Genomic DNA, 26,203 nt, shown 5'->3' on the forward strand with positions numbered 1-26,203 from the left:
CTTTAAAAAACTGCCACTAACACAATACTTTCTTTCTTACCAGGGTTCAGTTGGCTGGAAGGCTGGTTTGTGATGTAGAGTGATGCCAACAGCATAGGCTCAATTCCCACACTTGTTGCGGCTATTGAGTGTTCCACCTTCTCAATCCCAATCAGTTGTGTAACTGCAGATAGAAAGGTGCCACTAGAGCAGGCTGACTGGCGTACCTGAAAAGGGAGGTTGCACCAGGTTATATAACATGGGGAGACAGGCAGTCAAAATGGCCACTGTCATTTACTTCACGTTCCAGCTTGCTCAGGCAAGATGGACATCGACCAGAAGTCAATGAGGTCCTTCTTTAAAAATACAAATTGGGCTCTGGTGAAGTACTTGGGGTCATAAAACCAAATGATATAGGAGAATTAGGCTATTTGGCCCTTTGTGTCTGCCCTGCCATTCAAATCATAGCTGATACATTTCTTTACCTCATTCTCCTACCTTCTCACCTAACCCTCGATGGTCATTCTAGCCATCCAAGTATGCTCTGCTTTTCAATGCGATTACAGCTGATAATCCTCAACTCCTCTTTCCTGCCTTTTCTACATAACCCTGAATTCCCTCACTGATTAAAAATCTGTCTATCTCATCCCAGAATAAACTTAGTGACTCAGCCTCAGTAGCCCTCTGCGGTATAATGACTGCTAGCAGGATCCTTGCTGGAATGGAGGTGGTACTTTCTATCTTCTTCTTGGCTGTAGATCATTAAACAAAAAGTAGACAGAGTGCAAGTATCACATGCCAACATCAGAGGTGAAAACAGATACTGGAATAACTGGTATACAAGTTTCCACTTGAACTAGGATTAAAGGAACATTGCAGAATGAGGAAGTGGCTATGACAGACACTGTACTGCGGTATTGTGGTTAGACAGTCTTTGGCAGTGCCCGAGAGAGGAAGCTACAACTGAAATGTTATGGCTGTGCATGTTGTACGGTAAGAGAAGCTTCTATTATCTTGACTACTTTGCTGGTCACAAAAATCACAATCTCAGTGAACAACTTCCAGCAGCAGGTAGCTAGGCAGGGCCATACCCACTGGAAGCACCATCCAAGCCGAGGTCCACTCTTTTGGAGGAGTGCGGTGGGTCTTCAATTGGAGCCAAAATGCTGGCTTCGCCGTCGATAGGTGACTGGCAGTAACCATTCATCTGTCAAGTCTAATAATTTGGTGGGCTCTCTGCCCTGAAGTAGCAACATTTCAGTTAGCTCCTTAACTAAAGACACAAAATGGTTGCAGTGCTTTCAGCTACTGTAGCCGGATGTTTACAGGGCTAATGGTTCCAGGAGTCTGCAACAGATATTAAAAAAGGCACACAAAGGAAAACTGAGCCATTTGTAGTTGCAGCTATAGAGACGAATTTGCTTTATGTATACATAGATTTTTCTTTATCAATTTACAATGAAACATTTCAGAAGAAAATACTTGCATGATAATACAGAACTTGTAACACTTATTTCATCCCAACTAAGCACCTCTTTAGACTAATTATCTCAGCAATATCTTCAAAAGGAAAGCAAAAAAGTTATTTTAAAATATCTAAAAGCAAACTAGTGCAATACTGCCAGCTATATCCTTGCTATTGCTTAATCTTTCTTTCAAAAACGTCTCACAACATATATAGAATACGTACGTTTGCTATATAAATGCAGTATCTTTGCTGGAATGTTTTTGAGGTATTTTGGCAACAGATTCACTTTTATAAAATTCTAAAACTTCCTGAAGCAAATGATGACAGGATTTCGGCTTGCAACATTCATTACAGTAGTGTGCCCACATAAACGTAAACTCAGGTATTTTAGTAGCAGAATTGCTTCAGTATCCAACACAACCACAATTAAATTTATGATGACAATCTGAACTCATTGCAAATCTCATGAGAGAGACTGGCCTGAGCAGCACTGCCACCAAACCGATTCAAACTTTTATTGAAGAAACTTAAAATAAGAGAATTCAAATCAATCACTGCCACAGAAATATTCCTTACTGAAGTGAATCCTGTATTCCGACGTTGAAAAGTATTGTGCTCTCCACAGTTGGAATGACGCAGGTTGAATACTAGGGCGTTAACAGGTAGCAGTCAGCTATTGTACAGGGAAGGAGTTGGCAATCCTGGCATTATTCACATTTTACCCAGAAGCCCTGAATTCTTGGCAAGTAGGTGCTCAGTTGTTTTCAAAGTTTAACAATGTTGTTTGTTGTGTAAGGAGATTGAAATTAAAATGCTGCTAGTTCTGCCAAGGGAGATTAAATGTAAATTTTTCCTGCATTGCTGTTCTCCTCTGAGGGAGGCAGAAGACTGGCAGAGGCTGGCTTTTATGGACTGGCTGAAATCTTTAAATGAAGGAAAATCTGCATTATTTTGTTTTTGGAATAATTTACAATTGAATAATTAGCTTGGTAGCAAGAAACTAAAATTTAAAAACTCAACTAACCTAATTGAAAATCATAGCATTTGTTGCAATCACGGTAGTTAAGAACTTAATCACCGAATGCATTATTTTGGTCTTAAAAAGACACTTCTCTAACACTGATAAACAAGAAAAAAATCCTTAAACAGTTATTCATGCCTGCATGTTCCCTAGTAAACATTAGACAAATGCATCACAGAACACACCAGATGGCCTCCTTCTGTAGAGACCGCAATTTCCCTTCCCACATGAGTAAAGATGCCCCTCAACGCATCTCGTCCACATCCTGCATCTCTGCCCTATAACCCCACCCCTCCAATCACAACAAGGACAGAATCCCCATGGTGCTCACCTTCCACCCTACCAACCTTCACATAAACCACATCATCGGACGACATTTCTGCCACCTCCAAATGGACCCCACCACCGGAGATACATTTCCCTCCCCACCCAGTTCCACTTTCCGCAAAGACCATTCCCTCCGTGATCACCTGGTCAGGTCCAAGCCCCCCAACAACCCACCCTCCCTTCCTGGCACCCTCCTCTGCCACTGCAGGAATTGTAAAACCTGCGCCCACACCTCCTCCCTCACCTCCATCCAAGGCCCCAAAGGAGCCTTTCACATCCAAAGTTTTACCTGCACATCCACCAATGTCATTTATTGTATCCATTGCTCCCGATGCAGTCTCCTCTACATTGGGGAGACTGGACACCTCCGAGCAGAGCGCTTTAGGGAACATCTCAGAGACACCCACACCAATCAACCCCACAGTCCTGTGGCCCAACATTTCAACTCCCCCTCCCACTCTGCCGAGGACATGCAGGTCCTGGGCCTCCTCCACCGCCACTCCCTCACCACCGATGCCTGGAGGAAGAATGACTCATCTTCTGCCTCGGAACACTTCAACCCCAGGGTATCAATGTGGATTTCACCAGTTTCCTCATTTCCCCTTCCCCCACCTCACAACTCCAACCTTCCAGCTCAGCACCGCCCTCATGACCTGTCCTACCTGCCTATCCACTCCACCCTCCTCTCTGACCTATCACCTACATCCCCGCCCCCGTTCACCCACTGTACTCTATGCTACTTTCTCCCCACCCCCACCCCCCTCTCATTTATCTCTCCACTCTGCAGGCTCCCTGCCTCTATTCCTGATGAAGGCCTTTTGCCCGAAACGTCGATTTTCCTGCTCCTCGATGCTGCCTGACCTGCTGTGCTTTTCCAGCACCACTCTAATCTAGACAAATGCATCAGTCCCTCTCTTGAGTAGTGACAGTAAAGTTGTTTTTAGTATAGGAGATCACATTTTAGATAGAATGTGATACCTTAGATCAGGCTGCTAGCCAGCTTAGATCAGGCCATATTGATTCCAGGACAGCAGGACTAATGTATGAAGTCTGATTGGACCAGATAGGATTGTTGTTTAATGGAATGAGGTGACATTTCATAGAAATGTATAAACATTCTAAAAAAAGTACTGGACAGGCTAAATGCAGGAAGGACATTCCTGAAGGCAGGGGAGTCAAGAACCAGTTTCGCAGTCAAAGGTTATGGGGGAGACCGTTTAAGACTAGAATTCACTGCTTCAGAAAGTGGCTGAGGCCAAAATGTTAAATGTTTTCGGGAAGGAGTTATAGTTCTTAGGACTAAAAGAATTAAGAAGTATGGGAGAAAGCAGAAACAGGGTACTGAGGTAGCTGATCAGCCATGTTTCTATTGAATGGTGAAGCAGATTCGAGAGGCTGAATGATGCATTCTTGTTCCTACTTCTTTTTACGTTTCTGTTATCTACCTGCACAAGGATGCTTAAAAGGAGCAAGTGCAATTTAAAATCTCTGCTCCTCCTTCAACAGAACAATGGAGTTGGAAACTTTGAAGAGGTTTCCTCAGCTAGAAAGATCAGTAAAGAAGTTCCAACTTTTATAAAATAAGTTGCTCCCAAGGTGTCATTAACAAAGTAATTGTGCAGACCACTTCGTTCACTACTTTTATCCATGTCCTGGATGTGTTCAGGATCAAATAACTTTCCTGGTTGATTTCTAGATGGCAAGATATGCAGAAATATCTGAAGAGGAGAAGGTAGTTGATTATACTGTAGAAACCTTTTGTTTGAGGGAAAGGGGCTAAAAAGTGTTAGCAAATCACTTTAGGTGTAAGTGTAATGTTATGCACAGAGCCAAGTCCAGTGCTAAACACATACATGTCTACAGGAAGTCAAAGGTGGAAAATATAAACCACATCAACCAATATAAAATAGAAAAGTAAATATACAAATAAAAAATAAAAAACAATTTCTATATATCTATTATGAATCAAAATAATGACACTGTAAATAATGCCCATTACACTGCACTAAATTAGAAGTAATCTGCTCAGCAATGCCTAGTTTATGTTCCACCAGCACAATTTGGCTGCAGATTATATTACTGTCTTGGTCCAAACATGGAGAGAGGAGAATTCAATAAGTGATGGGGGAGTGACTGCCTTTGACAGCATGGCATCATTTCATTGATTAAGTCATCCATGATCCCTAGTAACATTAAAATCAATGGCAATCAAAAAAGCTGTCCACTAGTTGGAGTCATACTTAGCACAAAGATAGATGCTGGTGGTTCCTTGTGGCCAACCATCTAAGCCTCAGGCTTTCCTCAGAGTACTGTCCTAGTGCCAATCATTGCTACTTCCCAACATCATAAAGGTTAGACATGGCCTACTCAGTGATGGTTCAAGGCCATTCAACTCCTCAGGAAAGCATGAGGCAAGTTGTGGACAATCTTCAGGCTGCAAAGTAGCGAGTAACATTCAACAGCCCCTTTCAAACCAATTATTTCTGCTGTTTAGAAGAACAAGAGCAGCAGACACATAAGAACGCTGGCAACACGTTCCCCAGAAATTATACACCAGCATGATGACTTATAAAAATAACAACGTTCAACCATTGCTAGCTAAACAACCTGGAACTCTCCATGAGATACTAGGAAGCTCTTGCTTTAAAAGGTGCAAAACTTGCAAATTTTAAACATTCAGAGAGGCTTAGATGCAATTATACAAGGAATGCAGGAAGTTAACATATAGGCAAAGCAAGCAATTAGGAAGACAAATGGTATGGCAGCCTTTATCGTAAGGGGTCTGGATCACAGGAGTAAAACAATTTAAATACAACAGCTAACATATGTACACCACATGGATTGTTGCAGTTCAAGACAGCAACTCATTGTCACCTTCTCAAAAACAATTATTGAGGGGAAATGCCCATATTTCAAACAAAAAACAAAACTGATTTGAAAAATGTGCTGTTTTGTCGTATCGAATTCAGTGGGTTATTCTGCTGCTAATTTAGTGCTGTGCCTCTTTAAAAACAAAATGTAATTGGTATTAAGTAAACTAGATACAGTCAATTAAATAATGCAATTAGAAAGTGCTTGATAATTTTTTTTGCAATGGCTAGCAAGTATTACTTTTTAAAATGATATTTAGGGTGGATTTTCATTGTGTCCTGGGAAAATGTCGACTGACCCTCAACAACTTTGGATTGGTCTGGGAAACAGCGCCACCTCCTTCAGTCAGCTGGGAGCCTTCAGTACGGAGTTAACAGTAAAGCTGAACTTTGCAAGTCTCATGTCTTTAATTTTTCAAGGCATACACCCAAAATATTAACACAGACCTTTTACCATAACAAATGCTGTCAGGGTTGCTTCCCATTTCTGTAATTATAATGTTCTATTGATAAAGTTAGCTCACTGGGAGTACCTCACCTCAAAAGACCAAAGGTTGTAAGTTCAGATCCATTAGAGAAAATTAGGTTGGTATTTTATGCTCTGTTGGGTGAGTGCAAACTACCAAGTAAAATTGAATGGTATGGCAGGGGGCACCTACCTGGCTCTGCTGGCAGAGAGGTGTCAGAGGTATGCTTGCTTTTGATCCAATTGAGGTCATTAAGGAGCTAATAAATGGAATCTCATGAGGCCACCAACACCAACCTGACATCACCTAAGAATACAAGGTGGGAAATAAAGAGTCGGGCAAGATTTCATAGTCTATCCATTGGTGTCCATATAATCACAATGCAACTTTGCTGAGGGACCTGCTGGACTGACTCGGTGAAGGACCCTAACCTGCCTCATTATCTGGGTGCCTCGTTGAGGACTCACTGCAGTCACAGCAGTGGCTACCACTCCCTAGTGGGTCCTCTTGGGAGCAGGATGCCCTCCCAGATGGAGTTGGAAGCCATGGCCTCAGTATGATTGCTGGATAAGTGTAAGATTTAAGGGTGGGACTTGTAAGCCAGGCTTGTCTAAGATTTTCCAGCCTATGGGACCATGAGTTTGTAAAAACAAAATCTAGGCTAAGACTCTGATGTAGCGGTGCTGTGTTGGGGGAAAAAAGAAAATATCCCAAAGATATCCCAAAGCAGTTTATAGGCAGTGAAGTACTTTGAAGGTAGTCTTAATGCAGAGGACAAAGTGCACACAGCAAACACCCACAAACAGAAATGTAATAACGATCAGATAATGTGTTATGGTGATACCAAACAAGGATAAACTCACAACAGGTATGGGATAACTCCTTTGCTCTTCTTCCAAATAAAGCCGTGCATCTTCTACATTTGTCTGAAAGGACAACTCCAGTTTGACATCTCATCTAAAAACTGGAGGGTGGTGCTACATCTACCGACAAGTCAAAACATTACACAGCGGTCCCAACCACAAGGTTTTCTTTATTGCCATTTGAAATCTTTTCCTTTTGATCAGATTTGTGTATTTTGTATATATGCCATGTATATCAAACCTAAAGACAGTAAACATTTTAAATGCTCATATTCTCAGTCTTAAAAGGCAAATGCTCAGTCCAATTTAAGGGCAAAGCTTGGAGAATGAAAGCAAACAGCCACAGGCAAATAAAAATGGAATAGATTCTCATTTCATAACCTGTATCACAACAAGCTATTCCTTAAATACCAAAAAAGTGCTTCATTGTGCATAATTTTCATGGACACCAATCTTATTAATTTTAAAAATCAGACATATGCAACCACAAACAAAACTATGACTGCATAGCCATGGCAGTGTATCAAGTCAAATAGTTGGCAGCCAGTTGGTCACGTTGGAACCTGTTGATGTCATTCTCTAAAACTGTGGATTTAAATCATGTTAATCTGTCTCTCTCCTGGAAAACAGGAGACTTCATGTCCCAATCAGCCTCTTTCTTTATTGTCAAAGGGATTTAAACAAAATTCAAACCACTTCATGAAGAACAGTAATCTTTCTCTTTTGTAATAGCACTTAATCTACGATATAAAAAACGTAAATCCAGAACTTCAGGCATATCCACAGTGCCAAAGATTCAAATTGATACCCTAAATCTGCACTGCATTGAAAAATGGCAAAGACTTAGTTAGGTTGCTTTCACATCAATAAGTGCATTGGGCATATATTACAACTTTTGCATTTAATACAAGCATTTCAGTATCCTTGATAATATGAAAAATGAGATCAACATCAAATCCATCTCACAGAAAAAACGCACGTGTCAGTATGAAAACCTGAACTCAAAGTTTTGTGCACATACATCCCCAAGCTAAATTTTTATATCTTATTTCTCCAGTGGACAGACTTTGACTCATGAACATATAGTGGGAAAGCATTCTATAACATGTTTGCCCACCTGCGCTTTTGTCATAAAGTTGGTTTGATGGGCAGGAGCCACAAAAGGACTTGTGGGTATGCACAAACACTAAAACATGAGGCAGGCAGCATGTTAATTCAAGGGCTACAGACAGTTGCTAAGTTCAGATTTCAAACAGTTCTAATCTCACATTTTTAATTTGTTTGAATCATGTTCTCTTTTTCCTGGCTGGGTGAACACTCTGCAGTCTAGTAGGCAGACCTTAAACCAAGCTTCAATGGAACTACTGAGGTCCCCGTACAGCTAAGAAAAGCAGCAACCCTTACATGTGACTTCCAAACAACCACCATTCCTCCAACATCTACCCTAAGATACAGGATGATTCTAGCTTCACCAGTGGAGGAAGTTTGAAGTTCAGAAAATGAGAAGATCAGGACTCAAAGCTTCACATACTCTAAAAGTCCCCACAAAAACTAAAAAAAAAAGACTGGCTTTCTGAGAGTTTGCGGCTGGTGCTTTGAGGATCAGCTGCTCTGTCATGCACAGGTTGGAGTGTATGAGGTGTAGGCAACTGCCAACGACTGCTGGTAGTGGCGGGGGAGGGGCCTAGCAGAAAAAAAGTGGCACATAAAGGAAGCCCCATGAATGGATGGGGATGTTGTAAGAGGGATCAAAGGAATGGGTCCAGCTTCAGAGGGATGGCACGGGATGGGGATTTTACAAAAGCACTATTGCAAGGTACTGAATTCACTGCAAATGTTGTGGATGTCTCTGCTATTGTGTATATTTCACATGTATTCATGCTCCAAAGTTAATTATAAAACAGTTTAAATCATCCTGATCTATAAGAAACATTCTGCAACTATATAGTCCATGTTACTTTATCTTCCAACTTTATAATCCATTAGTTTATTTCTGAAAATTTAAATGGAAAAGTGATTTTTGAAACTATCTGCCTCGCTGTATCTAAATATATTGATTTCATTGACTGTTCAGCCTGCTTGTTAAAAATCAATGAACTTACACAGCCAAGCATTCTCCACCATGAGGTCACATTTAAAGTGATATCAGTTTGCAGGAGATTCCGACCACAGCAATTGCTTGAACCATGGTCAGATTTCCTCAAGGTCAGGGCAAGTAGCTTACATTGCCACAAGCATTAAGGACATTGCCATTAACCGAGAAATGGAAGATTCTGTAACATGAAAGAAATTTCATTTTTCAAATTTCAAAGATGTAAATGAAGAGAAAACAATAAAGAACACAAAAAGATAGGTGGGGTAAGGATAAAAGTTGAGCAAGAAATGAGTTCATATTTTTTGGTCGAACAGTTGACGTAGAGTCACAATGCATGGAAACGACTCTTCAGTCCAACTAATCAACACCAGCCATGTTCTCAAACTAAACTAGTACCACTTGTCTGTGCTTGGTCCACATCCCTCCAAAACCTTTCCTATTTGTGTAACTATCCAAAATGTCTTTTAAACACTGTAACTGTACCTGCATCCACCACTTCCTCTGGCAGGTCATTCCAGATATTAATCAGTCTGTGTAAAAACGTTGCCCCTCATGTTCTTTTTAAAACTTTCTCCTATCACATTAAAACTATGCCCCCTGACACTGAACTCTCCCACCTTAGGGAAAAGACCCTTACTATTATTGACCCTATCCATGCCCCTCATGATTTTATATACCTCTATAAGGTCACCCCTCAACTTCCTAAGCTCCAGGGAAAACGGTCCCAGCCTATTTTTAATAACTGAAACCCTCCATTCCTGGCAACATCCTGGTAAATCTTTTCTAAACCATCTCCAATTTAATATCCTTCCTATAGCAGAGTGACCAGAACTGCACACAGTACTCCAGAAGAGGGCTCAAACAAGATAGAATGCAGCATCTTAAAAAGATATGGAATACAATGTTAATTTCAATTTCACTCTGATCACAAATTGCATGTCATATCACTTTAACTTGATCCACTTAATCTCCTAAAGCAAGTTTCTAATTTAGTTTTTGCTTGAGCACAAAGTAACATAGGAAAATTACACAGTATCATTTTTGTTCCATTTTTCCACCCGAGTATTTTGTACAGCAAAAACAGTTCACACAAGCAACTTACCTGATGAAAACAAGACTAGGAATTCAGATGTTGAGGCTAATGTTCTGCCGACATGGGTTCAAATTCCTGCGTAGTATGTGGTGAAACTGAATTCAATAAAAATCTGGGATGAGAAAGCTAGCCTAATGGTGAACATGCAATCACTGTTGTTAACAACTCATCTGGTTCACTAATGTCTCTTAGGGAAAGAAATCTGCCATCTTTACCTGGTCTGGCCTACATGAGACCTACGACAATGTAGATGACTCTTCACTGCCCCTTGGGCAATTAGGGATGGGCAGGAAATGCTTTCTTGAATTTAAATTAACGTTTTAGCCATCAACTTTGTTGATCTTGTTTTTTTTAGTTCTTAGGCGAGAAAAAGTGAGGATTCTATCCTGATAGGACTGCTGAGGCCAGGTCATTTGAAAATTTTAAAACTGAGATTGGTTTGTTGAGATATGGGTATTAAGGGATATGGAATCAACAAGATTGAATGGATTTGAGATACAGATTAGCCACGATATAAGGTCGTGGAATTAGCTTGAGGGCTGAATTCCTATTTTCATCCTCTTCGAAGCATTAGTTTACAGGCGAGGACTGATGAATTTACATCAACTAGGATAAAATGAATTGAGAACGCACAATTCAATTCAGTTTTAACTCCTTAGCAATAGTCGACACCATCAACGCTATAAACAGGAAGCTTTGTAAAAGGAAATTTATCTCCTTGTGGGAATTTAAAACCCATATTTACATACTACCTTTTATGAAGTAAAGCATTTTAAATTGTTACACAGGGGCAATGAAATTTGACCGAGCCACCCAAGAAAGTATTTATTCAGGTGACCAAAAGCTCCATTAAGAAGAAGGCTTTAAAGGAGTGGCTTAAAGGAGGAATCAGATATAGAAAGGAAGAGTGGTCTAAGGAAGGTATTAGGGTAGAATCTAAATTGGAGGAATTCAAAAGTGGAGTTCAAGGAAAGACAAATAGATTTGAGAAGGAGTTACTTATTCAAGTGCAAAGACACAAAACGTTAAGACATAAACTTGAAAAATATGAAAATCCTCAATTTAATAAAAAAAGATGTGAAATAGTTGTAGACAAACGGATGTGCACCAATAAGCGTTTAACAGATAATGACCAAGAGAATTTTCTCAAAGATTTTTGCTTGAAATTTCTTCTTCAACCCCTACAACCCTCCACTGTCAACAACACCCTCATCTTTCAAATCACCCATTGTTCTTCCTCTTTTCTGCTTAAGTTTGACTAATTTGAGGCTGTTGTGTTGAATCAGAAGAATATGGTTTGAAGAACCACTCCAGGATTTGCACACAACTCAGGATGGCATGTCAATGTGTTACTGAAAGAAGCTGATTAGTGATCTGAAGTTCCCTTCATAATGTCGCATTTGCTTACAGTGACTATATCTAAAAAAGCAACTCAGAGATTAAGTAATTAGAAGCAGAAGTATTAAAGTAATGCTTTGTAAGTAGTTGCTCAATAATTTTAAATGTCACAACCAGTGAAATACTTTTGAAGCAGGATCACATTTGGAAAGTAGAGGTAGAACGATGATGTATAAAAGTGCTCATAAAGAACTCTAACAGTACAGGTACTGAATTCGATTTCTCCTACTGAAGTTTTAAACTTCTTTTGCTTGGGGAAGCAAACAAACTATTCAAAAATTGGAATGCCTTGGTTTATCTGCACAGACATTGGGCTTGATGTTACCAGCATCACTTCTTTCTTCCAGTCTGGAAGTGATCAAGAAACTCTTAGCATTGTAGCCACGCAGTTGACACTTTTACACAAAGAAAACAAGATTGGTTAAAACAGACATTATATATTTTACATAAACCAGTAAGACTGGAGACCAAATTCAACCGTGAAAATTAAAAAGTGTTTCAATGAAATCAACAGTAAAATAATTTATTTTTGCATGCGATCTTAACTTAGGGAGGAAGGCAATTAGCCATAGCCCACAAGGGACCATAACCATCTCTCTCTCTCTGTCTGTTGGAAAGATATACCATGAGTCATCTGGTTTGAGCGACATGACTCTGCATCTAAGTAGGGGGATAGGACCCCAGATTCGACTTCAAACAAAATAAGGATTGATCCTTGCTGTTAGGAACATAAGGAACAGGAGCTCGTGTAAGCCATATGGCCCCGTGAGCCTGCTCAGCCATTCAGTAAGATCATGGCTGATCTTTTCACAGATTCAGCTCCACTTACTCACCTGCTCACCATAACCCTTAATGTCATTTACTGTTCAAAAATCTATCTTTGTCTTAAAAACATTCAACATGGCAATCTCAACTGCCTTGAACTGCGTGAATCCAGAGATTCACAAGCTTTTGGGTGAAGAAGTTCCTTCTCAACTCAGTCCTAAACCTGCTCCCCTTTATTTTGAGGCTATGCCCCTAGTTCTAGTTTCACCTGCCAGTGGAAACAACCTCCCTGCTTCGATCTTATTCATTCCCTTCATAATTTTATATGTTTCTATATGTTTCCCCCTCATTCTTCTGAGTTTCAATGAGACCTTTGCTGTTGGCATTAATCTGAACCACACACTAGCTATCGTGCTAATCGTTTTCATAACTGAAGTGACCACATTAATGACCCTAACAGTTGATATAACCACAGTAATAATGGCTTTCAAGAACTAATTCCTGTCAATTTTTCCTCTAATAAATATGATTCAGAGCCACAAAAATCAATAAATTTTCATACTTTAATTTGAGATGTAGAAGGTATTCCATTACATCATGTAATATGTATATAGGTAATTGTGCTCTATTTAAACAAAGACCTTTTAAAGTACACCAACTACAGTTCTGTACATTTGATGCCATATTAAAAAAGTCTTTTTTTTTTAAAAAAAAGAGGTTTTTGCTCCCAACTCCTATACTACTTTTGTTTCAGTCTGTAAATTCTTTTAAACTTTTACAGTAGTACCACATATAGACAAATAAAAGAATTCTACAGATGACACATCATCCCTGCAAAAACCCCACTAGCTTTATTCAAAAGATGATCGCCTTCTAGTCCCTTTTGTGTATACAGATCTCATTCTGGAATTATACATCAGGTTTTTCATTTAAAAATGCAGTAAGACTAGCACTGAACAAGAGAGTTAATCACAAACATAATGTATAGTCCAAGTCTGCATAAAACTAGATGTAAGTAGAGAAATAGTTAAGATTTTCCCAAACAGTTCCCTTTTTTAAAAAAAATCACTATATCATAACAATTTACCTTGTCAACACAAAGAGTTACTATAATTTATGTTTCTCACTCTGCTTGGATCTTGAGAATAATAGCGGGCAACATACTTTTAGCTTATCAAAATAATCCATTGATACAGTTCAATTGCATTGATGCCTAGGGCAGAATCTCCATTACCTTTTGTTCTGATAATACTTGGTAAGGTTTAATCACAAGTAAACCTATTTAAAGATGAATTTGGGCTATTTCCAGATGAAGAGTGTTCCTTGTCTGGTTGCTTTCAGCCTTTTTTCAATGTTCCACTTGTGACAATCTGGAAAGAAAGAACAGTGTTATATAGCCTTTTTCACTACCGCTGAATGTTCCAAAGCACTTAACACCCAACATTTGAAGCGTTGCCACTAATGTAGGAATCTAGAACTCTGAATTATGGGCCACAAAAGGCATGTTATACAGGGCCAATGTCACAAGGTTTAGATTTAGGAAATAGCAAATTCTTCTTTTTTATTTATTAATATACCTCAGTCAGTCTAGTTGAATTCTGTATCTAGAAACCATTTATTATGGTTGTAGTCCTTAACAGAAATAGCAGAGTTGAAACATACCCCACAAAGATGGGCCAATTCATATGCAAAGTCACGTACAGGTAGATCAAAATACATTGAACAGCAGCATTATTCAGCAGGCAACGATCGTCAAAGAGCTCAAGTCCAAACTTTGCTCAGCATACTTTATTTGTCTTGATAATACAACTTAAAAACAATTATTGGCTATTTTATTGGTCTGAATTTTAATGTCCCTCTAATAAAGCCAAGAGATAGTTCTCTCAGAAAAATTCTTATCTGTAACTAAGGTATCCGCTGGTATCAATTCATGCCTACATGAAGCTTTATGCTCGAAAGGTACACTATGGAGAGTGCTTATGTTTCATGTTCTTCAAACAAAAAGGTCTTTTAACAGTCAGAGTATGCCCCTAAGCTGCCTGTTAATAAGTGCCCATAAAGGAAAATATCTTGTACTGGCTGTCACCTCATTATTTGATTAATAAGCATATTAAATGTTACTTCAATTATTAAAAGGAAAGTAGTCAGAGAAAAAGAAAACTATTCATCCCATCTCAACATTTTATTTTGCTGTTTGTTTTAAACACCAATAATATACTTATTAATGGGGAGTGGGAGCAAATTTTCTTCAAACTTATCCATAATATTTCATTTGGATTCCCCGAATAATCTTCACAAAGATATCCTTATTATCACCAAATTCCACTCCAAAGAACACTAAACTGTGCTGCCCACACACCTTGTTATTCACACCAATCAACAGAAGCAAATTAGTATGCAAGTTAGCTCACTGAGCTGGAAGGTTTGTTTTCCGATGTTTCGTCACCATAACAAGATAACATCATCAGTGAGAGTCTCCAGTGAAGCAGTATGTCCTGCCACTCTATTTATAGGTCATGGTTTCTTAAAAGTGGGTGATGTCATTTCCAGTTCTTTTTTTTCCCCCAAGGGAAGGTAGCTAGGATCTAAATCAATGTGTTTATTGATAGAGTTCTGGTTCGAATGCCTGGACTCTAAAGAATTCTTGTGCATGTGTTTGTTTCACCTAGGATGTGTTTTTGTTCCTATGCTGTGTGTGTTGTCCCAGTCAAAGTGGTGTCCTTCTTTGTCTGTATGCATGGAAACTAGTGATAGCAGGTCATGTCTTTTGGGGGCTAGTTGATGTTCACGTGGTGGCAAGTTGTTTGTCCGATATAGTGTTTTTCACTGTTCTTGCATGGTATTTTGTAAATGACATTAATCTTGCTGGTAGCATCTAATGGATCCTTTAGGTTCATTAATCATTGTTTGTTGGTAGGTTTGTGGGCTACCATGATGCCAAGGAGTCTGAGTAGTCTGGAAGTCATTTCTGATATGTCTTTGATGTAAGGTAACGTGGCTACAGTTTTTGGTTGCGTTGTGTCTGCTTGTTTGAGTTTGTTTCTGAGGAATCGGCGCATTGTTAAGTAACAGTTTTTCTTGAAAATGTTGTATAGATATTTTTCTTCCGTTGTTTGTAGTTCTTGGGTGCTGCAATGTGATGTAGCTCGATGATATAATATCTTGATGCAGCTCCACTTGTGGTTGTTGAGATGATTGCATCTGAAGTTAAGTATTTGGCCTGGGTTTGTTGCTTTACCGTAGACGGAGGTTTGAAGCTCTCCGTTAAATGTACATTCAGCTGTCGTGTCTAGGAATGGGAGTCTGTTGTCGTTCTCCTCCTCGTTTGTGAATTTTATGCCTGTCAGGATATTGTTAGTGATGTTATCGGTTTCCTCTAATTTGTTCTGTTTTGTGACAAAGGTGTCATCCTTATAGCGGACCGAAAGTTTGGGTTGGATAGATGAGAGAGCAGCTTGTTCAAATCTCTGCATTTTTGCTTCTACGATGAGCCCTAATATTGGTGATTCCATGGGTTTTCGTTGACTTGTTTGTAGGTTTCATTTTTGAATGTGAAATGGGTGGTGAGGCACGGTCCACTAGCTTGAGGATGTTGTCTTTGCTGATGAAGTTGGTGCTGTCTGGTGTTTGTGGTCCTGGTTTTCCTAGTTGTGCTGCCAGTGTTTCTTTGGCCAGATCAATGCTACTTGATGTGAAAAGGGCTGTTACGTCCAATGAAACTACTATTTCTTCCTCTTCTATGTTGGTATCTTTGATGGCATTCAGGAATACTTGGGTGACGTGAATGGAGTGGCGTGATTCTTCAATTAGGTGTTTTAGTTTTTCCTGAAATTCCTTGGATAGTCTGTATGTTGGTGTGCCAGGTAGAGACACTATGGGTCTGGGAGTTTGGGGGGTGGGGGGTAGAGAGGGCGGTGGTGGTGGTAGTGGGCGGGTTTGTGTATTTTTGGTAATCAGTAGAAGTGTGGTGTGTTGGATCCATCTGGTTTCATATTTTGGAAGTCTACCCTGTTTAATTCTCCTGATTTTTTTAATGTTAGGAAAGATGAGATCCTGCTTAGGAGTTGTGGAGGCCAGGTCTATTGCCACCTGCTGGTAAATGTCAGTATCTGCAAGCAGAGCATTTGTCTTTTTAAGATGGTCTGATTTGTTTAAAATAATGCTCATGCATCCTCAGAAACAAACCCAAACAAGCAGACTCAGTGCAACCAAAAACCGTATCCATATTACCTTACATCGAAGATGTATCAGAAATGACTTCCAGACTACTCAAACCCTTGGCATCATGGTAGCCCACAAACCTACCAACACACAAACAACCTAAAAGGATCCATTAGATACCACCAGCAAAACTAACATCATTTACAAAATACCATGCAAGAACTGTAAAAGAAACACATCGGACAAACAAACAGGAAATTTGCCACCACTTTGACTGGGACAACACACACATCCTAGGACAGGCGAAACAAAGACATGCATGAGAATTCTTAGAGGCATGGCATTCTAGCCAGAACGCTATCAATAAACACATAGGTTCTAAATCAATCTACCTTCCCTTGAAAAAAGAACCGGAAATGACATCACCCACTTAAGAAACCAAGACCTAGAAATAGAGGCGGGACGTACCACCAGCGCTTCACTGATGATGTTACCTAGTCAGGGTGACGAAACATCTGAAAACAACCATTCCAGCTCGGTGAGCTAACTTACATATTTCTCATCAACCAGAGCTACAAATCTTCTCAAAAAACTTGCTAGAAGCAAATTGAGCGGACTAAAACATTTGAAGAGTCTGATAATCTTCAAATAACCCTGATCTACAGAAAATTTCTCAGCCATTAAAATTATGAAATGAAGCAATGTAATTATGAAGGTCAATCCCATGTACTGTCAAAATGTTTGTACTATTTATGATTAATGATGTTAAAATGTTGTATCACTATATCCAAATTAGTTTGCTAACGTTATATCGTCACTTGCTGGGTTTAAATAGGGAACCATGCAAGGGTGTACTACAAAATATGCTTTCGTCTTCAACCGTATCAATTGATCTTCATATGGTTAAAATTACTTACTAATAAATGGTCAAGTGTATTCTTGCATATCTGCAAGACTTCATCTATAACAGTAATCAGTCAACATTTGCAACATTTCCCTTTCTATTTGTCTGAAGACATTTGGATTTTGTTTTACTACAACTTCCAGAATCTCTCTTCTGGCAGAGTGCAAAACCTTTGCTAATATGACCATCCTACTTGGAAGTGTCCCAAAAATATCAGAACCAGAGACATCTAGTTCAAAATGTCATTCACACTAAGGCAACTTTCTGTTTGAGTTACATTCACATATCCATGTTGCTTCCAATTCTGCAATTTTGTTTTGAGTGTTTGTGCATTTGCATAGATACACTCAATTTGGACTTTGATATTTTAGATGTCAACCACTGTTTGTTTGTTTAATAACAGCTACCATTTTTAAAGAAAAAAATCATGCAGGGAACATGGCCTTCAATGGCTGGGCCAGTATTTATTTCCTCTCTCAAACTGTCCTTTGAGAAGGTGGTGGTGAGCTACCTTCTTGGAACAGCTGCAGTTGGTTTAGATACACCTACTATCTGGGAGGGAGAGAGTTCCAGGATTTTTACACAGTGGCACTAAATGGACAGTGATATATTTCCAAGTCAGAAAGGTGTGTGGATTGGAGAGGTACTTGCAGAAGACAACATTCTCAGGTATCTGACCTTGTCCTTCATGATGGCAGAGAGCATGCGTTTGGAAGATGCTGTCTAAAGAGCCTTGGCGAATTTCTGTAGTGTATTTGTCAATGCTAACCACTGCCACTGAGCATCAGTGATGGAGCAAGTGAATGCTTGTGGATGTGGTGTCAAGAAAGCTGCTTTGCCCTGGATGAATCAAACTTCTTGAATATTGTAAGAGCTGCACTCAGCCAGACAAGTGGTAAGTATTCAATCACATTCCTGACTTGTGCCTTGTGTTGGAGAGGATTTGGGGAGTCAGGAAAAGTGTCACTTGCTGCCAGGATTCCTGTCTCTCACCTGCTCTAGTAGCCCCAGCAATTCTATGGCTGATTCAGTTCAGTTTTTGGTCAATGGTAACCCCAAAGATGTTGACTGTGGGAGTATCAGTGATGCTAATGCCAGTGAAAGTCAATGGGTGATGGCTAGGTTCTCTCTTGTTGGAGATGTTGTTGCCTCACACTTGTAGGTCAGCCAATAGGTCCAGCTCATACATACGGTCATGGACTGCTTCTGAGTCGTCATGATTGGTGTTGAATATTAAACCTTCAGGAATGAACAAACCAACTTCTGAGCTTATAATAGAGGGAAAGTCATTGATGAAACAGCTGTAGGAGAAAAACTCTAAATTAAATTAATACATGATTAAAAGGATGAGAGAGAGAAAAAACGTAGAGGAGGGCATATGAGATCAACGGGGAGGTGGGGCAAGAGGGAAATTAGTAAAATTTGGTGGCTTGGAAAAAATATCCCACTCTAGCTCAGCCAGAGAATGGAAGAACATGGGCCAATAAACTCCAGTAAGGGGATATGTCGAATCAGCATTTTTAAAAATCCTGCCGATTCTCCATTTTAATTCAAAAGAAATGGCAGGAATAGCATTTTGAATTAACATTTCTGTTGCTATAGAAGCTGAACAATAGTAATTACATGCTTCAAATACAGGCTGTCAGTCTGTAGCAGCATTCCATTAATGTTTCAGCAATTTGGACAGTGGGATTTGGGAAATGTGCAGTGGAATAGCACAGACAAACAATTCCACCCCTAAATGCTACTGCAAGGTACGTAGTGATCAGAACTAAACAGTGACTAATCGCAGAAAAGAGGAAGGAACATAACTAGGATATGGGTTAGGTTTAAGATTAAGGACTACAGAACCTCATGTGGGAAATAGGCAGAAGTCACACAGAATTAGTAAGGTATTTTGCTAAAGATTACCAAGAGCTTCAGGTAGGATGGGGATAGTTAGGAGAATAAGGAAGTAACATGATAGATTAGGACAAGCTGCAAACTCCCATACCTTGCAAAACCAGCTGCTGTATCACATGGTTATAGCTCACTGCTATATTGGTTTCAAATGGACAGAATCTTAAGATTTGAATGATATGGGTTATACCAAGAAATGTAGTAGAATTGCATGAGGGGTCCAGTGAGGCCTCTCAGGTATCAGCAACAAATTGCTGTATCTTTTAACTAAGTTTAGTACACTGAGGTGAGATTCTCAGCAGGCATGGTCAAATCGCCTATTAGACATGATTGCTAACAACCTCATTTATAGCAGACCTTGCCTCAACAAATATGAGCCTTTACACTGTCCCAAATACCACAAGCAAACTGGACACCAAGAATTCTTAACATTATTCCCAACATTCTCAGTACCTGTGGACTTTAGCTTACCATATGCTCTAAAGGACACCATTTTGGACTTAAAAGCACGGAGTACTGCACCAGTTACATCCACTTGCATCTGACATCTGCCATCCTCTAAAATGACATTCCAAACCACTTACAGTACACTGCTGCACTTCAATGTTGCACCTTGGGGCACAATGCCAACTATAATTGTAATGATGCAGCAAGATCATTGTCTGCAATAAGACACGGACACTCCAGTCAGTTCACTTCAACTCTCAGCACTTGCTCACAACGAGCCTACTCAGATGCTCACAGAATACTATCTTGCCATTTTGTTCCTTTCCCCCTCAGCCAGAGATACCAGGCTCACAGTACTGCTGTACTGCCATGCTATTTAGCGTAGAACAAATGCTTGGAAGCTTGTCATGGTTATCAGCTAGCCACAGTGACACAAAGAGAGACAGCCTTCAATCAGAGAGTCTTGGCACAGCAAGTCAAGGCTGATTCTGGTGCGGGGCTTGGACTTGATCTGTCAGCTAGTCAGACTCAGGATGCCCTCCTCATAAAAGGTCAGGAGGAGTTGAAAGTCTGGCAGCCCTACTGTGGGCTATTTTCCTCCTGGAATGAGAGGCAGGTATTAGGGAGATGGAAGTGGGTGCCACAGCTGTGAAGATGACCTGGGTGATGATGATTAGATAAAGCAGAAGGCAAGCAGGATTTGAGGCATGAGGGGTTAGAGCAGTGAGAATGAACTTGGAAGATGTTGCAGGCAATAGTTTGAGTGGTAGAGCATGAGTTTTGGTGGGAGGTGCTTATTGTAGCTGAGATAGAGTGAGTGAGAGGCATTAGAGAGAAGGTAGTGATACTTGCACTGATGAAGTGGGCAACGTCATTCATCCTCATCCAACCCTTCTCTTCATTCCTCCAAATGGCGAGACTGCACAGAATATGGTGGCAAACCTGGAGACGGATAGCATGGTCTGTGTCTTGGCTTCCACTGTCATGTCTAGGGTAAAAAAAAAAAAGAGGATATCCAACTCTGCACCACCCCATCGAAGGCCTCTATGCTCCTGTCTACAAAGCTGCACACCAATTTTCCCTTCTCTGCCTCATTCATGATAAACATCAGGAACTGTGCAGGGCAACTCAGATCAACAGTGCTAGACTGAATGAACAACAGCATTTTAAAGATAGCACCAATGCCAGGGATACCAGATCATTCCAGGATATCCCAGTAATAACTAGGTGTTCTGGGTACATACAGTGGTAAGACAGGGCTACAAATCAGATGAAAGCGGGACCACACAGGCGATTTAGCAGGGAGTTTGGAAAGATGCAATGAGACAGCTCGCTAGGCTTCATGGAGAGAATCACCCCCCCCCGCCCCGCCCCACATCACTCAATGAAACTAACACTTGGTCAATGTAAGATTCAGCCCAATGACTCCAATAAAATAATAGACTGAGGATGCATCTGGACGTGTAGCAGCATGTGTGCAAATGGATGCAAGGAGCCCACTTGGACACAAGGAAGACCCTATTCACAAGTTCAAGGCCTTCCCTGAATTGGAAGTAGGAGAATCAAGGGGAAGGGAGGGGTTGCTGAAGAGTGAGCTCATCTGTCAGAAAAACTAAGTCTACTTCGAGACAAGATCAGAAAACTAAGACTTCCTGTGCGAAGAACTTTAAGATGCAGAAAAAATGCTTCATGACCAGTTATCTAAGCTGACCAAGGTTCTAACTAATGTTATTTCCCCCTTCACCAATTAGCCCACCTATCCATCTAGTAGGATTCAGCTTTGACAAAGGGTCAGTTAGACTCGAAAAATCAGCTCTTTTCTCTCCTTACAGATGCTGCCAGACCTGCTGAGATTTTCCAGTGTTTTCTCTTTTGGTAGTAGCACTCCCAGCAGGACGGACACAAATAAGGGTGCTCATGAGAAATATCTGCATCTCCATATCCTGGAAAATGCATGAGAAATTATAATGACAGGTAATGAGGTGGGTGCATGTTTCACACAGTTACTGTGACAGTGAAACTGTACGTTCACAATGCCAGAATTGTAATGATAGCCACTTAAGAAATAAATGCCTTATTATGATGCACATAAATTTGCACTTTTGTGGTGCTTTACCCTTTTATTTATTCCTATCACATATGCCAGATCTCACAGATAACCAACCACTTAATACAAATAAAACCCAGTGCCCATCAAACTGCACTGGATCATCTAGAAAGGTCTCATTTCTTTGTGTGTGGATTTCATCAGTAGAGCCCAGAGGACTGATGGAACTAATCTCTGCTTCCCTGGGTTGGGAGAGAAGGTTTTCTTCTCAATAAACAATTGGCAGAGGTTTCAGTTTCTGAACGCTGCCTAGCGCCTCCAACTGAAGCTGTGAGAAAATGTCAGATTAGTCTTACACCCGACTGAACCAACACCCTCCCACTCAATATCTCTTCACTGAGGGCTCAAAAGGTGATTGTGTATTTTTCCAATTTAACTGAGAATGCAGGTACATCAAGAAATAGGGAGAGGGGTCAAGTTTAAACGCCCTTATGTGGCAATAAACAGTCATCAACATGGCAAAAATTATAGGTGTAGTCCATGGCGCTATTGCATCAGAATATCAACATTGCAGTACCTACAGTGACGCAATTACTAAGAAAAAAAAAGAATATTCGACCACTGTAAATATGTTCTTTCTAGATTTGATGACTAAAATAACGTACTTATTGAAAAGATGCACCTCTTTGCTTACAAACTATTTTAATTATAACCTGCTTAGGTTGAAGGGAAGCTTGAATGCCAAGAATCAGGACTTTGGTGAAATGTTTTGATGGAACTAATTTAAACAAAACACTAGACCCTACAGAAATCCTCATGTCTCATATAATGTATTGCAGCCCTGCTTTGATAAATTTATTGGAAATAAAAAAGTGAACTTTAATTAATACCAGTGGAGAAAAAGTGATGCAGGATCGTAAGGCATTAAATATTTTCAATTTATTATACATCAACCGCACTCCCCCAAAAAAACTCAAGAAAATAATAAATTGTTACTGATGCATTTGTAAACTTTGAATTTCAACTACAGAATGTAAGAGTGAAACATTGAATATAAGGAAATAAAGTAATACTCCACGTTCAGCCAGTCGCAGCTAATTTTACCAGGTAATTGAGTCACTCAGCCAATAATAGAAAAGTTAAAATAGCGAAGCCAATCGAAGTGAAATTTTCAGCAGGAATTTCTGTCTCAGCAAATCAGGTAAAGCTCCTCACAAATAACTTGCTTATCAGCCAGTCACAAGAGAGGTTCTGCAGACAGCCTCGTTTCAACCAATGGGATGGGAGGGTAGGCATATACATGATGATGCAGCACAACAAGGAAGTCTATCACAAGTGAGCTGGCAGCTTGCCAAGATCGAGACAGAGAGAACAAGGTAAACAACTTTCTAACGCCAGGCTCTGTGACATTTACTCTATTGGTATACTGAAATAGAGCTCCCTAGTCATCAGTAGTCTTTAATCACACTTCATTCAAACAGTCCACCATGAACCTAAATATTCTTCGCACATTACCTCGCAATGCGACAGACACGAGCGTTGCGCTATCATAGTCTAACATCCTCGACAACAAACGAAGCGGGCCCTACAGCCGAGAACAACAGTAATCCTTTCTAAAATTGAAAATTATAGGTTAAGCAGAAATTACACTATAAACTTACAGCTGACAGGGATTTCCACTGGAAGACACAATAATGTACCCTTCGCAGGACCTAAATATCCGATGTGGAGCTACCTGGGGCAAGAACTACATTTTTTAATGTGATTCCATTGCCAATTGCTGCTGCGCAATGCCTTCTTCCTTTATGTATGTTCTGCTTTTCTTGCCGAATCGTCCTGCGTGGAATATTCCAGAAATCATCCATATTAACCCTTTCAGCATATTCTTCTTTTCCTTGCCTCTGGGAGAAATCACAGTCCGTTCTCATCATGCTTTACATAATCACTGCATACTACAACAACCTACCCACACATTGAGAAATTCAGGTGCGCTTTTCATCAGTATATGGAATCCTTTTCCTAGAGTCAATCGTGTAAACACTTTTCTTCCCAGCACTTTCCTCTCCTTTTCTATCTATCTATCGGTGTCTCTGCCTATACTTCTGATGCAGTAATGCTGCCTCTTGCAGACCTATCGGCACAGCTCTGTGACGCAGCAAGAATTTCTCTAGCCTGCTCCCTGTGTCAAGCTGTGGAACTTCAATTTTTCCAATCCCTACTAGTTGCCAGCACAGACCAGGCCATTCGGACATTAGCACGTGCATTCTGCGCATCGCTTACTCTGTCCTTGTGAGATAGCCACTTGAAGCAGTTTTCAAAACTAAACCGCAATACACCATTAACTCTTTGAATACTGAACCTGTATTTTTATACACACACACACACACACAAACAAAACAAATTTTGTTAGCTTCTTAAATCGAGAACTAAAATAACTTTTTTTAAAAGTACATTTTTTGCTTTCTTAACCTTCCAAACGATAATGGTCAGACAGTATGACAAATAACATTCAGAAGTTGTGCAGCCAACAAATGATTTCATAAAAATCCTTCCCCCCTACTCCATCTCCCAGAGTCTGTGTGCAGATTCTCCAATGCAATGAAGCTGGACAGACAACAACAATTTTATGTAACAAGTAATATTCTCTACTCTGCATCTGTGAAGTGATAATCACCTTGCAAAGCCAAGAGCTGAATTATTATACTAAATAAAACAATAATTTCTCACAAACAGAATCTCTCCGGAGATTACAGTATCAAGAACGTGTGCAGATTTCATCCTTGATCTCATAACAAATCCTCCTACATTTTCGTGTTTTATATTACAGTACAGAATAAAAAGAATAGATCATTTCCTGATGCATTCCCAAAATAAGCACTGTAACCTTCTGGTTTAGTTACAATGTAAGTGACAATATAAGTTACACAATGGCTTTTTCCACATCAGCTTGATTGAGCTACCTCAATTTAAGTTCTGTTCTCCATTGCTGAATAAAGCAAACCGAAATTCAAGTTTTCATTCAACGTCTTTCCACTAAGCAATTTTGAAAATTTAAGTGACTCAAATTTGATCAATTCTACCTCGCAAAAATGATCCAGCACATGTTTTAAGCAGCATTTTGTCTGCCTGGGATTCCTTTTGCCAGGAAATTCTATCGTTTGCTAAAATTCACTGCTACCAATACAGAAGGCTAAGCAGAATCTAGTACAACTGGACATACATTAAGCTATAGGCAAAATCTGTTGAGCATTGGTAAACAGTAACTATCAAAATAATTTTCCAAGACATCCAAGCTTATTCTAAGTTATCTACAGTTGCCTCTAGTTATACGGATATCTACAGTAAATGAATTGAATTATTTTTTTCATACCTTCAGGATGATACCAGAATGTCAATACCAAAAAACGACATGTATGTTTTACAATGAAAAACACTACTGGCAAATTTGCCAGAAAACAACTGCATGATATGTCACATACACTTTTCTAAATGCAATCAGTTCTCACTCAGAAATGCTGAGCTGATATATAGTAGAAATTAATCTACCAAAACACCAAAATCCAAATCAGTAAAGCATCTTATTTACAGTAGCTTAAGAACCACAGAAGCACCATCTTTCAGACTTCAAAGTTAAATACTCAGTGTTTAACAGTACACATATTATACAAAGCCAACTGACTGTATATAAATTATAGATGCACATATAAGTGAGAATTGGTGCTTCATAAGGATTTGTGTTGGCACCAATGTTGTTCCCACCTTATTTAGGCAATAAGGCTTCAGGAATCAGAAGCCAAATTTCAACTTGATAGGTGTCATAATTACACACATTTGTTAATCCAACAGGAATTCAGGCAAAACTGCTTTATCCTGAGACAGACTCAAACCAATTAGATATGATGGAGGTGAATGTCATACATACATTTATTGGGGAAGCAGATATAAACATATGAAGGAGAAGGAAAAAACAGGATATGCTGCTAGAGTTAAATAAAGAAGGAGATTCCTATGAATAATAAACACTGACATGCACTTGTTGGGCCTATGGTCTACTTCCGTGCTGTAGCTACACATGCCAGAAATGCATGTCACCCAATTCTTTAGTCATGGTCAGATACAACTATAACTATGGAGATTAGAGGAGACACAAACTGTCCCTCTGATTTACATCTGTGACTGAAATACATCAACTCAACTCTAGACATTTAATATCTTTTTAAGATGCTGTCAATACAGAAGAACCTCGATTATCCAGCATTTGATTATTCGCATATTGGATTATCCGGCAAGATCGTAAGGTCCTGATGCTCGGCTAAACTATGTTATCCAACATTCGATTATCTGAATGAAATAGTCCTCGCCTGTGTCCTTCGGATAATCAAGGTTCCTCTGTATGTTG

General features: G+C 39.7%; 1 protein-coding gene across 22 annotated transcripts in view; it reads right to left on the reverse strand.

Annotated features, from left to right (window-relative positions):
- The window catches only part of LOC122563182 (uncharacterized), a 103,546-nt gene that overhangs the window by 25,634 nt on the left and 51,709 nt on the right, over positions 1-26,203 (reverse strand). For 9 of the 22 annotated variants that reach the window (XR_015750919.1, XR_015750922.1, XR_015750917.1 and 6 more), the window contains 3 exons: positions 20,610-20,745; positions 18,405-18,712; positions 12,891-13,716 (listed from right to left, as the gene is read on the reverse strand). Coding sequence is in view for 4 of the 22 variants with exons in the window: in XM_087973572.1 (XP_087829698.1) it covers positions 18,562-18,650; positions 20,606-20,745 (229 nt within the window). In the remaining 18 variants the exon portion in view is untranslated. Of the gene's footprint in view, positions 1-40; positions 207-12,890; positions 13,717-18,404; positions 18,713-20,605; positions 20,746-26,203 lie in introns of those variants that run through there. The other 13 variants (XR_015750928.1, XR_015750929.1, XR_015750924.1 and 10 more) reach the window with 6 other exon arrangements.

This window comes from Chiloscyllium plagiosum, unplaced genomic scaffold (assembly GCF_037043375.1).
Source record: "Chiloscyllium plagiosum isolate Xiang-an unplaced genomic scaffold, Cpla_swu_hap1 HiC_scaffold_26, whole genome shotgun sequence".
Lineage (NCBI taxonomy): Eukaryota > Metazoa > Chordata > Chondrichthyes > Orectolobiformes > Hemiscylliidae > Chiloscyllium > Chiloscyllium plagiosum.